General features: G+C 41.1%; 1 protein-coding gene across 1 annotated transcript in view; it reads right to left on the bottom strand.

Annotated features, from left to right (window-relative positions):
- Positions 1-13,926, bottom strand: part of LOC111227127 (Na(+)/H(+) exchange regulatory cofactor NHE-RF2-like) — a 33,608-nt gene that overhangs the window by 6,710 nt on the left and 12,972 nt on the right. Inside the window, exon 3 of the mRNA XM_022752537.1 lies at positions 5,017-5,238. Within this exon, the coding sequence (XP_022608258.1) occupies positions 5,017-5,238 (222 nt within the window). The remainder of the gene's footprint in view (positions 1-5,016; positions 5,239-13,926) is intronic.

Below are 13,926 nucleotides of genomic sequence, written 5' to 3'. Positions count from 1 at the left end.
AACAAAGTATGATTCAGCAACTGTATGGCCTATTTGTTGGCTGGAATTAATTTGATTTTGGTAGACAAATTAGCCGAAATTTAATGTTCCCAGAATAGCTGCCATGTTAATCCTGTGGAAAGAGTGAATGGCACATGGTGACTTCTCAGCAAAGGTCAGCTATGCTTTGGTCGTGTTTTGATGGTTTTTAATCTCCGTCATAGAGTCGGAAACTTTCAAGTCATAAAGTATTGGCCAAACTGGAATTGTGATCAAATAGTTGCTCCAGAGGAGAAGCTAAGGTATTGCCACGTGACTACTATTCATCCTGAGATAGGACACGAATGCATATACCAACCTTTATTGCAATCCATCCAACATTTTTCGAGACTTTTTCACTCCAAACTACAAATGTAAACCTCATGGTGGCGATAGAGGAAAAGTCAGAAGATCACCAAAGTCAGTAGGATTCATCATCTGGGACCCATGCATGCCTGTATAACAACTATCATGACAATCCATCTGTCGACATTTTCTGAAAAGCTAAAAATGTCACACTGCTTGCTTGATTTTGTAAAGTTGTCTGCAGTGTCATATGCTTGAAATATATAACACAGAGAGTTCTGTGGAAAAGACAACAGTGCAGGATTGAGTGTGTGTACCATTGTTTTATATGCTTGAAATATATAACACAGAGAGTTCTGTGGAAAAGACAACAGTGCAGGATTGAGTGTGTGTACCATTGTTTTGTGATGCGAGTGAACTGGTGTCAAATCCCTGTGGGGCTGATTTGTGGGGTATCGTGAACCCCATTAGGTGTGTATGTGGGTACAATAGGGAAAGTAAGTGTGGTACAAGTTTTTTATGGTCTTTGATGTCACACTATCGTGATGTTTGGGGTTCGGCGTACGCACGGTTGAGCTCAGACAGAGCAGAGAGGCTGATGAGGCGTTCACTGGTGTCAGTGCTTGTGCCAGACATTGGCAGAAAGCTGAGCTCTCATCATCTGCTGATACACCTCCAGTGTAATGGGGCGTGGCGAGAGAAAAGGACGGCGAGAGACAGCTAGCGAGATAGAGAGAGAGGGAGAGAGAGAGAGAGAGAGGGATCTGTAATGGTTGTTCACCTCTCTAACAAGCTGCTGACAGATAACACAAGCGCTGTCTTGACGCATGGTCAGAGATGGTTGCAATTATCAGCAAACACACACACACACACACGCACACACACACACACACAGCCAACTAAGTCAACCGTGGCTCAGATTTTTCAGTCCAAACAAAACTAATACACTGAGTTATTAAGATGGCATGAAACCAGAACACTTCAAATTTCATCAAGTATACCTTATAGTATCCCACAGGAAATGAAAGATAAGACAGAAAAACAGTCCAAAGTTTTACACAAACACTTAACATGTTTCTTTTTCACACATATAAAACAAAAAGGAATAAACAGGAATAAATACAGTGACTTAATACATAAATAATACATAGCAGTGCGCACAGTTGAAATATTTTTAAACTCACCCACATTATGTTGATCAGGAACAACAAAACTAGGGTTGAAACAGTTGTTTTCTTTATAGATTAATCTGATTAATCCATTAGTTATTTGGTCTGTAAAATGTTTTTAAAAGTTAGTTTTCAGTGACATAAAACACATAAAGGCAGCAAATCCTCAGTTTGGAGAAGCTGCACTTAGGACATTTTATTTATTTATTTAAAAGATTAAATAATTTGTCATCACTTGAGTTTCAGCCCCAAAACACGCAGGTTTGTTTCTGTGTACTTCATACACATTCAGATCTTTGATAGCCTACATCATGCCAGTAAAGCTCCTTTTAATGAAACTGAATTTGGTCTGGTACTGTCTTGACTACGTTCTAACTTCATTGTGTATCTGTGAGTGTGTGTTTCTCAGTTTATGTCTGGCATCACAGTGACCTGCCACAGGACATTTCCACACCCTCTCACGAGCTGTCTAATGTTGCAGAGGAGCATCAGTTCATCACTATCCTCTAATGCCAAGACTCTCACTGCTCAAGTGTGGGTTACAACATGAAGCTCTGCTTGATTCTAGTTATATTACCATGCTATTCAAAACAGTTAGTGATGCCCTAGATAATCCACTACAGTGAACATATTATTGGAGATATAACATATTCAGCAGTGAGCTCTGGAGGTGCTGGTGGACAGATTCTGTTTCCTTTGTACAGAGTCCGGCTAGCAGTTTCCCCCTGTTTCAAGTCTTTGTGCTAAGCTAAGATAACCGGCTACGTATTTACCGTACACACAAGAGAGTGAGACTTTGACTCTTGACAAAAATGTGAATAATTAAAGTTCCCAAAATGTCAAGTTATTCCTTCGATGTGTTCTGTATTCACTTGACTGTTGGACAGTCATCTGAAACATGTAAAACCTCCAGTATGTTCCTGGTTTCCATTTTCCATTTTTTGGTGGGATCCAAATGAACCCTGTCTAACCTTTCTATCAGACCTTAATGGGCATACCTCCCTTCAAAAATCTCTTGAAGACTCATCTCTTCTGAGGGCACCTCCCCTCCTAACACCTCTAACACCCTTACTGGCACTTACTATGCACTTTTGGTGAACGTCTTTAATTGATCTCCTTGATCAATGTATTTGTAGTATTTAGTGCCTACACCAAGGTTTCCTACTGCTTTGAAGCTTCAGTGATGCTCCTCGCTTGTAGTTCGCTTTGGATAAAAGCATCTGCCAAATGAATAAATGTAAATGTTGTTTGGCCTGCTCTGGAGCCTGGTCTGAACCCTGATGTACAGCCAGTGAGGGCAAAGGTCATGGGAATGAAGGGTGAATGCTGTGTGTGTACACAGCTCATGAAGATGATGACGTTACTGCCAGCATGTATTTTTCATAAACCAGAGGAAAGCTGACCTACCACCCATGCTCTTTGTCACCCGCCTTCTCAACCGTTTCAGAGATTTGAATCAATGGCCTTTAACTTTTATGTGACTGTAAAACTTCAAACTCTCCCTTTTCCTTTTGCCCCTGCATCTTCACTCTGTTGCTTTCTTTCTCTCTCATCCAACACACTCTGCCTGTCTCCATTTCTCTGTTTTTTATAGGAAGAGACATACATATACACACACTCCCTCCTCCCCCCATGTCTCTCCCACATTAGCCCCTGCGATCACACTGATTTATAACCGATTCTCCCCTGTGACTGGCCTCTTCTCTCTCTCTCTCTCCTCTCTCTCTCTCCAGTCAGTCACACAGTAGAGATTGAGTCCAGACTCCAGGTCCTGTTATCGTTAGAAACAGGGGCCTGACAGCAGACACACGTGTGACTTCTGCCATTTTAATTACGGCTGTGACAACAAGATGGGGTCACATCTGTATTTGATCAGTGCAAAAAACCGGTGTAAACTTAGCAACTTTTCTGTAGCCTTAGACTTCAATTTTTCAAAAACTACACTTGTTATTTTTAGAAAACATACACACATAATTGATCTTTACTTGTGTTGTTGTTTGGATTTAGTTTCCAACAAGCTGATGCATTCAGGTGTTCTGCAAACACCCAATAGCATCCAGCAGTGTTGTGTGTTGGTGTATTATGGAGTAAATACTCTAGAGAGGCACATCTAAGAGTGCATATAGATTTATATGGGGGAAATGGATTGGATGGCTGTGTGGAAACGTGGGCACATGAGCAAAATCAGGCGTGTAGGCACACAGCGACATGCTTATACAGAACAAACACACCTACAAAGTTACAGAAAAAGCATAATTCTCCAAAGTGGGAACATGAGGGGTTACAAGAGGCCTCTCATAGGATGTTCTCACACCCAGTCAATCATAATGCACTGAAGATATATATATATATGTATATATATATATATATATATATATATATATATACACCAAACTAACCCAGTATCATCAATCAATAATCACCTCATTAGTGTGTATTAGTTGTCATGATCCTCCTCATTCCTGCTGTGTCAATCAAGTTCACACATGCAAGAAAACATTCACATAATACTCACTATCTTGTGCTCTTATGCTCTTCTACTTGAACTCCCTCTAGTTTACCAAACGAAGCCTGTGGAGTCTCCTCCTCACCTCCTTAATCATTAAGCACACACATAAGAAACACTGCTAACTGCTCCACCACCCACACACATACATATTAGGGGTGTAACACAGAGCTACTATCTGTATCTGTATTGGTTTATGTCATACAAATATCTGTGTTTGGATTTATACCTCCAAGTGGTAGTGCCTGCACCAGAAGTTAGTTAGATAGCTGCAAACAAAACATACACAGTAACATAATATTTTAACAATGTACCTAAATGTAATAAATTATAAAACATGATTTGTAGTTGAATACATATTCCTTCAAACTAGGAAAACACAAGTCTCAAACTTTGTAGCTGCTAATGGTTCTGGTGGAAATAAGTAGTGGAATAGAACAGTGCATGGTTTATCTTTTAAAACTGGATGCTGTGTGTATAAAGGGAGGAAGCCCAGATGAATGTAGTGAAGTGTATATGATAGAAATAAGAGGGCAATAATAGCTCATTGGGTCAGAGTGCATGATTTTAAAAAGAAGGGGTTGGGCATGCAAAGACAGGATGTCTGGACGAAAATAAAGTTGGTCTGAAGTGTCTATGGAATAAAAAGGAGAAAACTATTGAGAAAAATCTGAAAAGCTCCCTTAGCTATTTAGCATGGACTTTTGAGACGGTCCCTAAATTCAGTTATGAATATACTACTACTACACACACACACACACACACACACACACACACACACACAGTGGAAAAAATAACAGGTACAGCATTGATGGCTATTTAATGCAGTCCAATAGAACAGCACCACAAGCCAAAAAAGTTGAGTTGAAGTAATACCTCAGTGGCAGTGCCAACATAAAGTGAAGTGAATTTACTGCAGGCCTATTGTATCGGATTGCATTACTTCATCAGGTGTTTCTTCTTGTATCCACCCCCTGTAGATCCCACACACCCTTCACCCACAGTTTTTCTTCCTACCTCAATGAGTCTGTCTTGTGGCTGGAGCCCGGCCTGGTCTGCAGGCGATCCTGGGTCCAGGGAGCGGATGTACTGTCCAGGTCGTGACCGGTCACTGTGGAGGTTGAAGCCGTAACCCGTCTCAGACCGTACCAGGTGGCACAGACGTGGGACGAGGTTGGATGGGTCGACCTGGGGCCGTGACTGGGACTGAGCCTGGGTGTGAGCTTCAGCCTGAGCCTCCTGGAAGAAAGGGAGAGAAGTATGTATTTGTTCTTTTTAAGTGCCATGTGGAAATCCTCGTCCCTTCGCTTTGTCCCTCTAAGTATGATTTTAATTGAAGCTGATTCCATTTTCGCTCTTCATTAGAATCTCATGTGTCAACTTGCAAAACTGTGCGTTTCAGATTAGTTTGAATAAAAATGTCTGTTTATATTTATTCTTTAAAAAAACATACAATATTGTTAACACTGAAGTCATTGCATATGTATTTAAACTTAACTTTACCAGTATAACACAAATGTAACAGTGCGCTCACATAATGCAGTTAGTTTACCATTTATAAAGTTGATTATGTAGGAAATTACTATCTAAAGTTAAACAGCTGTGATTCAAACTAGGGATATACAACTGGAATATAGATAAATCGTATAAAAAATAATTGCAAGATACTTAAAAGCCTATATCTTAATCGGTGCAGCGTTACCTATGTAGAAAGATGGGGCAAGTCAGAGTGAGATGCTGCTTTCTGCAGAGCATGTGACGATTTTAAGAGACAGGTGGAAAAAACACATGGCTGAGTCACTGTGGTCATTTATAACAACCACCTCTCAAGCCTGCAGGGTGAGTGTTTCATACAAAAAATGTGGGTGCGATGTCACTTAAAGGCACTAATGATTACTGTATTATAGAAGAATACAATTTTACCAAATTATAAAAAAAATCCAGTGTGAATGTGATAAATAGTTTTGAAAAAAAACAACCTTTTATTACTTGAAAATCATCCATCAGTAGTTCCTGATTCCCTCTCTTCTATGTTTTCATTTTGTGCTGCCATTCAGTCGTAGAAAAGTTATAACATTTTATTATAGAGCACGTTTCATTCTGGAGTGAAAGCGTCGATTTGCAGCATATAGCTAACAGTTCTAACAGCCTCGGTGATGACATTTATAGAACCTGTATAATTGTGCTCTCCAGTGTGATCACACTGATTTACCACCTACATGCTTGGGGAAAAGAAATGTGCAGTGAGAGCAATGATAGACCATAGCCAGCTCCGTGCCCTCAGCTGATATTAGCCGTGAGGTAACACACAGGTAAAGTGGGTGTTAGGTGACCTGCAGGGGAACCAGAAAATATGGTGCACATGTCCTGTGCATATGACAGATCTGAAATCATGTTACGCAACCTCAGGGGTCTATTGTTTCCACTGCATATGTGAAGCTAACATCAAGGTCCAGCATGTGCCTGCTAAAAATACATATGGAGTATGTGGGCAGGGTGAGAGAGATACAAAGGTAGTGTAGTGTTTAGATAGGAGAAGATGGCTGATGATTTATCTTGACAGAAAACAAAGAGGACTGCTCTTCTTTGACTTATCATTAATTTCCGCAAACTCTATCTGCCCTTCAGGTTGTTGTGCGATTATTGTAAATAAGTTATGACCGAGCCGCGATCACCACAATACTGCCTCCCACTCTGTCCCTCAACCATATAAAAATAACACAGATGGCAACATATAATTTCATTTCAGGCACTGAATTCCTTAGGGTAGCAGCGATCTGGGCAGCTTGCCCTGAGAAGGAAGGAGAGAGAGCGAGAGAGGGAGTAACAGCGGAATAATTCAGAGCAGTTCAACTCTCATGAATCCCTCCAGATCCTCCTTTTCCTGACTGGAGAGGAAGTGCCTGGGTTGGGCAGCAGGGGTGGATCTTCCAAGGGAGAGAAAATTTATTAATATAAAATCACATGTATAAGCATCCTGGGATCTAGTCGAAGGAGAAAAAAAAAACGAAAAACAAAATGGCAGAAAGAAGGAGAGGAGGAAGGGAATAAGCACAGAGGGAGAGAGTGCGTGGGAGGCATAGAAAATTAGATGCAGCAAGAGGATTGAGAAAGAGTTCAAGAAAAGAAACGGAATGAGTGAAGAGTACGTGGAGAAATACAGCAGACGGATAAACAGATAAACAGAGAGGCAGAGTGGTGCAGAAAAATCAAGATGATGGAAGTTTCCAGTAAGAGACGATGGGGAGGAAAAGAGCTTTCAGTGGAACTCCTCTAACATAAACAGTGAGAGTAGCACAGCTGGGAGTCATTATGTGGGGGAGACGCAAGTGTCTGCCAATCTAACCTCCGACTGCCTCTCAATGCCTTTCCGCACCCCACTAATCATCCCCTGGGGCCTGTGCCATCTCTTCAACTCCGTGTTCTTGATGTTAGTGTTCATTTACGACACTTTTGATTTGGTCTGCATGAGCCTAATTGTGAAAGATTGTTGCAGGTCTGAGTGTCAGTGATGACGGGTGACAACATGACTCTGCGTGCGTCCTCTGCTCTGTGTCAAAACAAATTAATCTGTACTGGATAAAAGTGTAAAGGATTGAGACTCGTGGTTTGAAAGATTTTAAGAATTTCAGCCAGAGAGGTTTGGAGGGCCTGAAGTGACCACACAACTTCGGGAGGCCATCAAAGGAAATGTGGTCATCATGTTTGTTTGAACTGTAGGTGTTGAAAACTTGAAAACTGGTTTTTGTGAAAAATATTTTGATAGGAGAGAGAAATAGATGTACTGCCCCCCCCACCCCTTTTTTTGTCAGCAAACTAGCTTGTCATCAGGAAAGTGGTCAATTATCAGCATTGGGCATTTTTTTCAAAACACATATGGTCCCACATGGGAGGAAGAGCAGTAGGAAAAAAACACGGTATCTATGTTTTGCTCCATGCATGTAACTGCTGCGCTGCCCAAAACAAGTTCCCATGGAAAATTCTGCAATAAATCAGACTGCTTTTCTAAAGGGAAAACAATATGGAATATTTCACACCTACTACAGAACATTATGGAGTTTGAGGCCCCAACACTACACACATGTGCTGACCCCAGTGTCCTGACTGTGGCACACTGAGAGGATGTGCAGTCAAAGGGACAAGTGCCATCCCATGAATTCCATCAGCTTCCTGCCACAATCAGCCTTTGTTTCAGTCAGTCTCTGTGAGTTCATGTGGGGGAGAGTGCGGAGTACACACAAGACTTGGTGTTTAACGCTGTGGTTGGGTTACACAATTTTGATTACATTAGAAATTACACTTTTTTGTTTTTGCTTACAGAGCAACTTGAATAGTCACATAAGGTTAGAAGCTTTTTACAGGTGCAGCAGCTTTGACTAGAATTTAAGGCTGACATAACTAAAAAAAAAAAACTAAAAAAAACTTGGGTCTGTGGTCCACTGTTCCTTCCTGCTTTTAAAATACATGTCAGATAACCTGGGAATTACAGCAGGTTGTGTTTTACTTATTAGTGATGGGACCACCCTTTAATTACATTTGGATCGCACCGATTGTATCTTTAATGTGGTCGGATGATACAGTTCAGAAGATGCTTGAAAGCACCTGTTATTGTAGAAAAATCAACTGTACCTTTCTTTAGAATTTTCTTATATAAATGGAGCAGTAACTGTGTCTGCATATGTTGGTGGCTGTATCTGTGTATCTTGTCGGGGGGGGGGGGGGGGGCGGTCTGAGGTTTCTGTAGTGCATGACTAAGAATGAAGACATACCTGTTTACATGTTAAATATGAGTGCATATATGTTCACACACAAACATGCATATTTCCCTCTGTGACCGCTGGCAGTGGCGTTGGCAGCTGATGAAACTAGATCGCAGCTTGTTGAATAATTGAGTTGTGGCCTACTGCGATGGATGGATCATGACCGCTGTTAACCCTTTCACAGCCAAGGATCATTGGCTCAGTGTTGGCTCACAACACAGAGAAGTGTGTTTGGTTATGCGTGTGTGTGTGTGTGTGTGTGTGTGTATGTGTGTGTGTGTGTTTGTGTGTGTGTATGTGTGTATGTGTGTATGTGTGCATGTTAAGAGTTTCGTCAACATTGCTCTCACTTGGATGCTTCCCACAGGGGATTATCGTAAACTTAATACGCCCATTCTATTAAATCAGAAGGTCAAGTTTCTTTTGAGCCCAGAGTCAAAAGTATGCAGGTTTTGTGCCAGCGTATATATGAACTATTTACAGTTACATGTGTGTACTGCAAACACACCCACCACTGTGGATAAACAACAATTTCTTGACCAAAAACACTATAATTAAGTGTACATCTACTGAATGCAAGTAACAGGTAAAGTTAAAGAGAATCTTGTAACAAGCATATAAGCTGGTGGAAATCAATCGATAAGTCAATCAGTAGATGGCAGTTTAAACAATCAAAAGAGCACTATGTCAAACCCTTCTCAAGGAAAATCCAATCTGCAGTTAAACTAAAAGCGCATTCATCAGTTTTTGTTCCATGGCCCCTTCTTCCATGACCTAAAAACTGTATCCCAGTTTGCTAATGTTATTTCACTGCTTGGAAAAAATCTACAGACGTCGACAGCCTGTTTTCCAGCTGGGTGTGCTGTGAAGAAATTACCATGAGCTTAAAGTGTTCAAAACTGCTGAAAATACTGATTTCTAATGAATGTGATCAATCAAGTTGGAGGATACAGTCAAGTGTACTCCTGTAACAACTGACCCATGGCAATTGTGTCTCTTTTTTGTCAACTAACTTGTCCAAGTTTGCTTTTGTACACTGTGGATCCAAACAATCCAAGCACCATGTTAGATCAAGTAACATTTTAATTGCACTTTTATAAATAATACTGTACTATAATGCTGGGGATAACTAGCTCTACCCTGCCAAGGATCATCAGCTGGTGAGGATGCAGACTTTTTGCTACAAAAAGGCAACAAACTGTGATGTGACTTTGACCTTTAACCACCAAAATCAAATCAGTTAATTTTTCAGTCCAAGTGAGCATTTGAGAGAAATTCCCTCAAGGTGATATTGAGATATCGCATTCACAAGAATGGAACGGAAAACCAGAGGCTTAAAAATGGAGCTCTGAATGGAAATGTTGCTGACGTTGCATGACGTCCTGGCGATGTACAAACAACAGAAGCACATGGGACTTAAGCTGATGTCGTGGTTGACAACCAGTTGCCATGGAGACAGCAGTGGAACCAGTGGAGCCAGTTGTACTTGTCAGTGACAAGTGATGCAGCTTCAACATGAATTTTAAAACAGTCGGACTACATACATATATAATGCTTATTTTCTGTCCACCGGCACATAGTTCTGTGTGACACCGTGATGCAAAGACTACAACTTCTCAAAAGTTTGAGCAAAGCCCATATGAGGATTATTTAACAGGGCTTAACCAAATCAAGAAAAATCGCTTTGCATTAGACATTCTGGTTAGTGTGTACATGTGCATGTGTGCATGTGTGTGCCCCACATGCAGCTGCTTCAAGTGTTGCTCAATCAGAGAGGAACAGAGCCGACCTGGCCGGTGCTCACAGTGGGCGAGAAAGAGAGAGGAGTGAGAAGGGAATGAGAGAGAAAGGAAATGACAGGCAGCTGGAGAAAAACTGAGAGGGATTCGGGGCTTGTTAAAAAGATGATGAAGGAAAGGGGGATAGGAAAAAAAGTGACAATGAGCTACGACAGAGAGAAGATAAAGAGAAATAGGGCAGGCAGAGGGGGAGATGATGCACAGCATGTGGAGGACAAGAAGAACATGAGAACACGAGAACTGGCCAGAGAACTCGATAACCAACAGTTTTTCCCACTGGTGTTGTGGTGTGTTGCGTAACAGCTCTGTGACACGAAAGCTAGCTGTGTGTGTGTGTGTGTGTGTGTGTGTATTTTTGTGTGTCCAGTGCTGCTCTACCAGGACAGACCTGCTGCGATCTGTTTACAAAGTCCCCTGCTCTGCCGCAGTGTGTGTGTGTGTGTGTGTGTGTAAACGTGCGGAACCTGCTGTTTAAGTGTTTCCTGAGCTCATACCTCAGAAGCAAGTGAAAGAGAGAGAGAGATAGACAGAGAGAGAGAGGGAGAAAGATGGGAAGGATAACGTGACAAGAGCCAAAGAGCGACAGTGCAAAACAGATTGCAAAACTGATGTATTAGTCATGGATTAAGTTGTCATACGGTACTGTAATGTACTGTTGACATCGATCAGATCTATCATAGCAACTAGTTTTACTCTACACCAGAAATCTGGGTCAATGGAGGTTTGAGATTCAAAGTTGGACTCCTGCTATTTAATCCAATTTAGTGGATGAAAAGAATAGTTTGACATTTTGGGAAATATCCCCATTCTAATGAATCTGATTCACTTTCTTGTCAATGTAAAGATTGATACCACTGTTGTGTCCTCTCGTGTCTGCATGGTTAATATGTAGCTGATGCCAGCAGCTGTTAGCTTAGCTTAGCATAAAGAATGGAATCAGGGGGGAACAGCTAACCTGGCTCTGTCGGAAGGTAATACATAGGTGGCAGTCAGTCTGCACATCGCTATCTTCTTCTGAGTGAGGGCCTGTCATTGTGCCTTGATCTCCAGTTCCTCATAACTGTCTGTATTGTGCTGTTTATTATTGTAAGGGCAGAAGTTGTGCCTTGATTTCACGGCCAAAACTTTCAAGAATTGTGCTGCAGGGGATATTTATTTTTTCTAAGAAGAGCAGTAGTACTTTGCAATGATCACTTTATAAATGTCAGTCAACTTCAAATGGAAAGAGGCAGCATTTCTATTGTGCTAGAAAGTTCACAGAGCGAGAAATCAGTGATGGACGGAAAAGAAATTAAGATACTGAGCTAGATCCAAATGTATCCATGTTCTTTCATTCAGCAAAAAAGCCATTTATTAGCCTACTGATATTGATGTTTATTGTCATTTAACACCTGCTGAGGATGCCTGCAGCTGGAGTATCAGGTTGCCTGAAAAGCTCCAGGGCTGAAGCTGCAATGATCTGCAAAACCCCTGTGAGTGCAAACATATTGTACGGGATATTGTAGCTGGAGGCTGAACTGTCACTGAGCACAGATGAGATCATGACGGACATGAAGGCGCCCAGCTTGACTTATTATGAGAATAATTTGCAAGATTAGACTCTGCCTCTCCAGCATAGTGTTACTTTATGACGTCAAAGGAAACAAATACTTTTCTCTCAATTGCCCAACATTTCTGATCTAAAAACAATGAGCCTTGGAGATGCCAAAAACAATATATATTTCACTGCACATGTTTTTGTCCTTTGTCACAACCGACACTGCACCACTCCTACTCCTTACACTCTTGAAGGTTCAATGGTTAAACTGCCTTATGAAGTTCAACATCAGTGCTGGAAGAAAAATTCAAAATCAGAAAACTCATAAGTGATCCAAACACATTGCTTGTACTCAAAGCAATTAAATACAAAGGCTGAAACTACTGGCCTCTGAAGAACAGAATTCGTTGTCGCCCACATGAACCGAAGGCTCTGCTGTAATGTGAAGAATATGTGCAAAAGCCCCATGGTGTGGTCCTTTAATGGTACTACTGCTGATCGCACATAGTTCAAACAAATATGTCCCCTTGTTGATGCCATTCCTTGGTTCTGGAAGTTCTCAGGTCAGCTGTGTCTCTCAACAGGCTGTGTGAGGAGTTACTAAGGATCTACACAACACACCCCATCAAAATGAGTCCACAAGATGAGTCGAATCTTCTCTACCGACCACATTTGGGAAATTCTCCTTTTTATTCCTCAGAGCAATTTTCTCCAAGTGGAAAAGTGTTTTTTTGGCTCCTAAATGTCCTTGCTGTGGAAAAATAAGAATTTATAGACTCAGCTGACAGCTCATTATTTAAGACTTAATAGTACCACAATAAGCTAGTTTTTACATTCTAGCTTGCATTATTTTGTCTATTAAAAAGGCTTTTGTGACTTTTAACTAACTCAGAAGCCTGAAGTTAACTTCTCTCCCACTGAAGTGACTTTACAGTACTGTATGTGTGTGTAATGTTGTGTCTTTATGAAAATGCTGATTATTTTTCAATTAATCAGTGAAACATTTGGTCAAAAAACTTGAAAAATACACACTGCAACTTCCCAGAGCACAAAGTGACGTCTTCAAATGTCTTGTTTTGTCTAAGTTCAAATCCCAATCTTTATTTAGTATATATGACAAAGAAACACAGAAAATCAATCAGTTTGAGAAGCTGAAAGCTGAGAATGTTTGGCATTTGTTTTCCCTGTTTATGCATGAAAATGTGTCATTTCACATTCATTCTTGAGGCCAGTTCTTTAGCATCAACTGTACATGTCACAGCTTTAGTTTCCACGAGAAACTGCTGTATGGAGCTGATTTCATTGTCATGGACCCTTTTCATGCTACAGCAGCTTGTGGACACTGCAGACGAAAAAGCATGAAAAGCATTGATGTAGACAAATAACCCAGCCAGACTGATACTCAGTATCAGTGTCCAGATAACTGACTATGTCAAAACAGACTCTCCCCCTCATCGATTTCAGCTGACTGTACGATAACGGGTGTCTCAACATATCCAAGTGTGTCTGTTTCATTTTCATGGTCAGAGCATATCATAAGGATGTCAGTGAAACTATGAGAGGAAAGAAGGCCAACCAACAGGTGGTTTAAACCCCTCCCATGCATTTTCTCCATCTGTCTCTCACTATCTTTCTACACTTCATTCTTCCTTAAGCTCCTGTTTGTTTTGCATTTCATCCGTCCACCCTCCATGTCATGGCATTTCATGTCTTCCTTCAGCCCAAATTCTTTAACCCTTCCACCCTCTTTCTTTTACTTTCTCTCCGCCTCTTATCTTTGAGTGCCTCGTGTTGCAAAACATTCACATGTAGTTTTCAGCAGCAGCACTGA

The sequence above is a fragment of the Seriola dumerili genome, unplaced genomic scaffold, assembly GCF_002260705.1.
Source record: "Seriola dumerili isolate Sdu_G_001 unplaced genomic scaffold, Sdu_1.0 BDQW01000169.1, whole genome shotgun sequence".
Lineage (NCBI taxonomy): Eukaryota > Metazoa > Chordata > Actinopteri > Carangiformes > Carangidae > Seriola > Seriola dumerili.
Note: the sequence above shows the minus strand (reverse complement) of the source record. Positions and strands in the feature narration are given on the sequence as shown.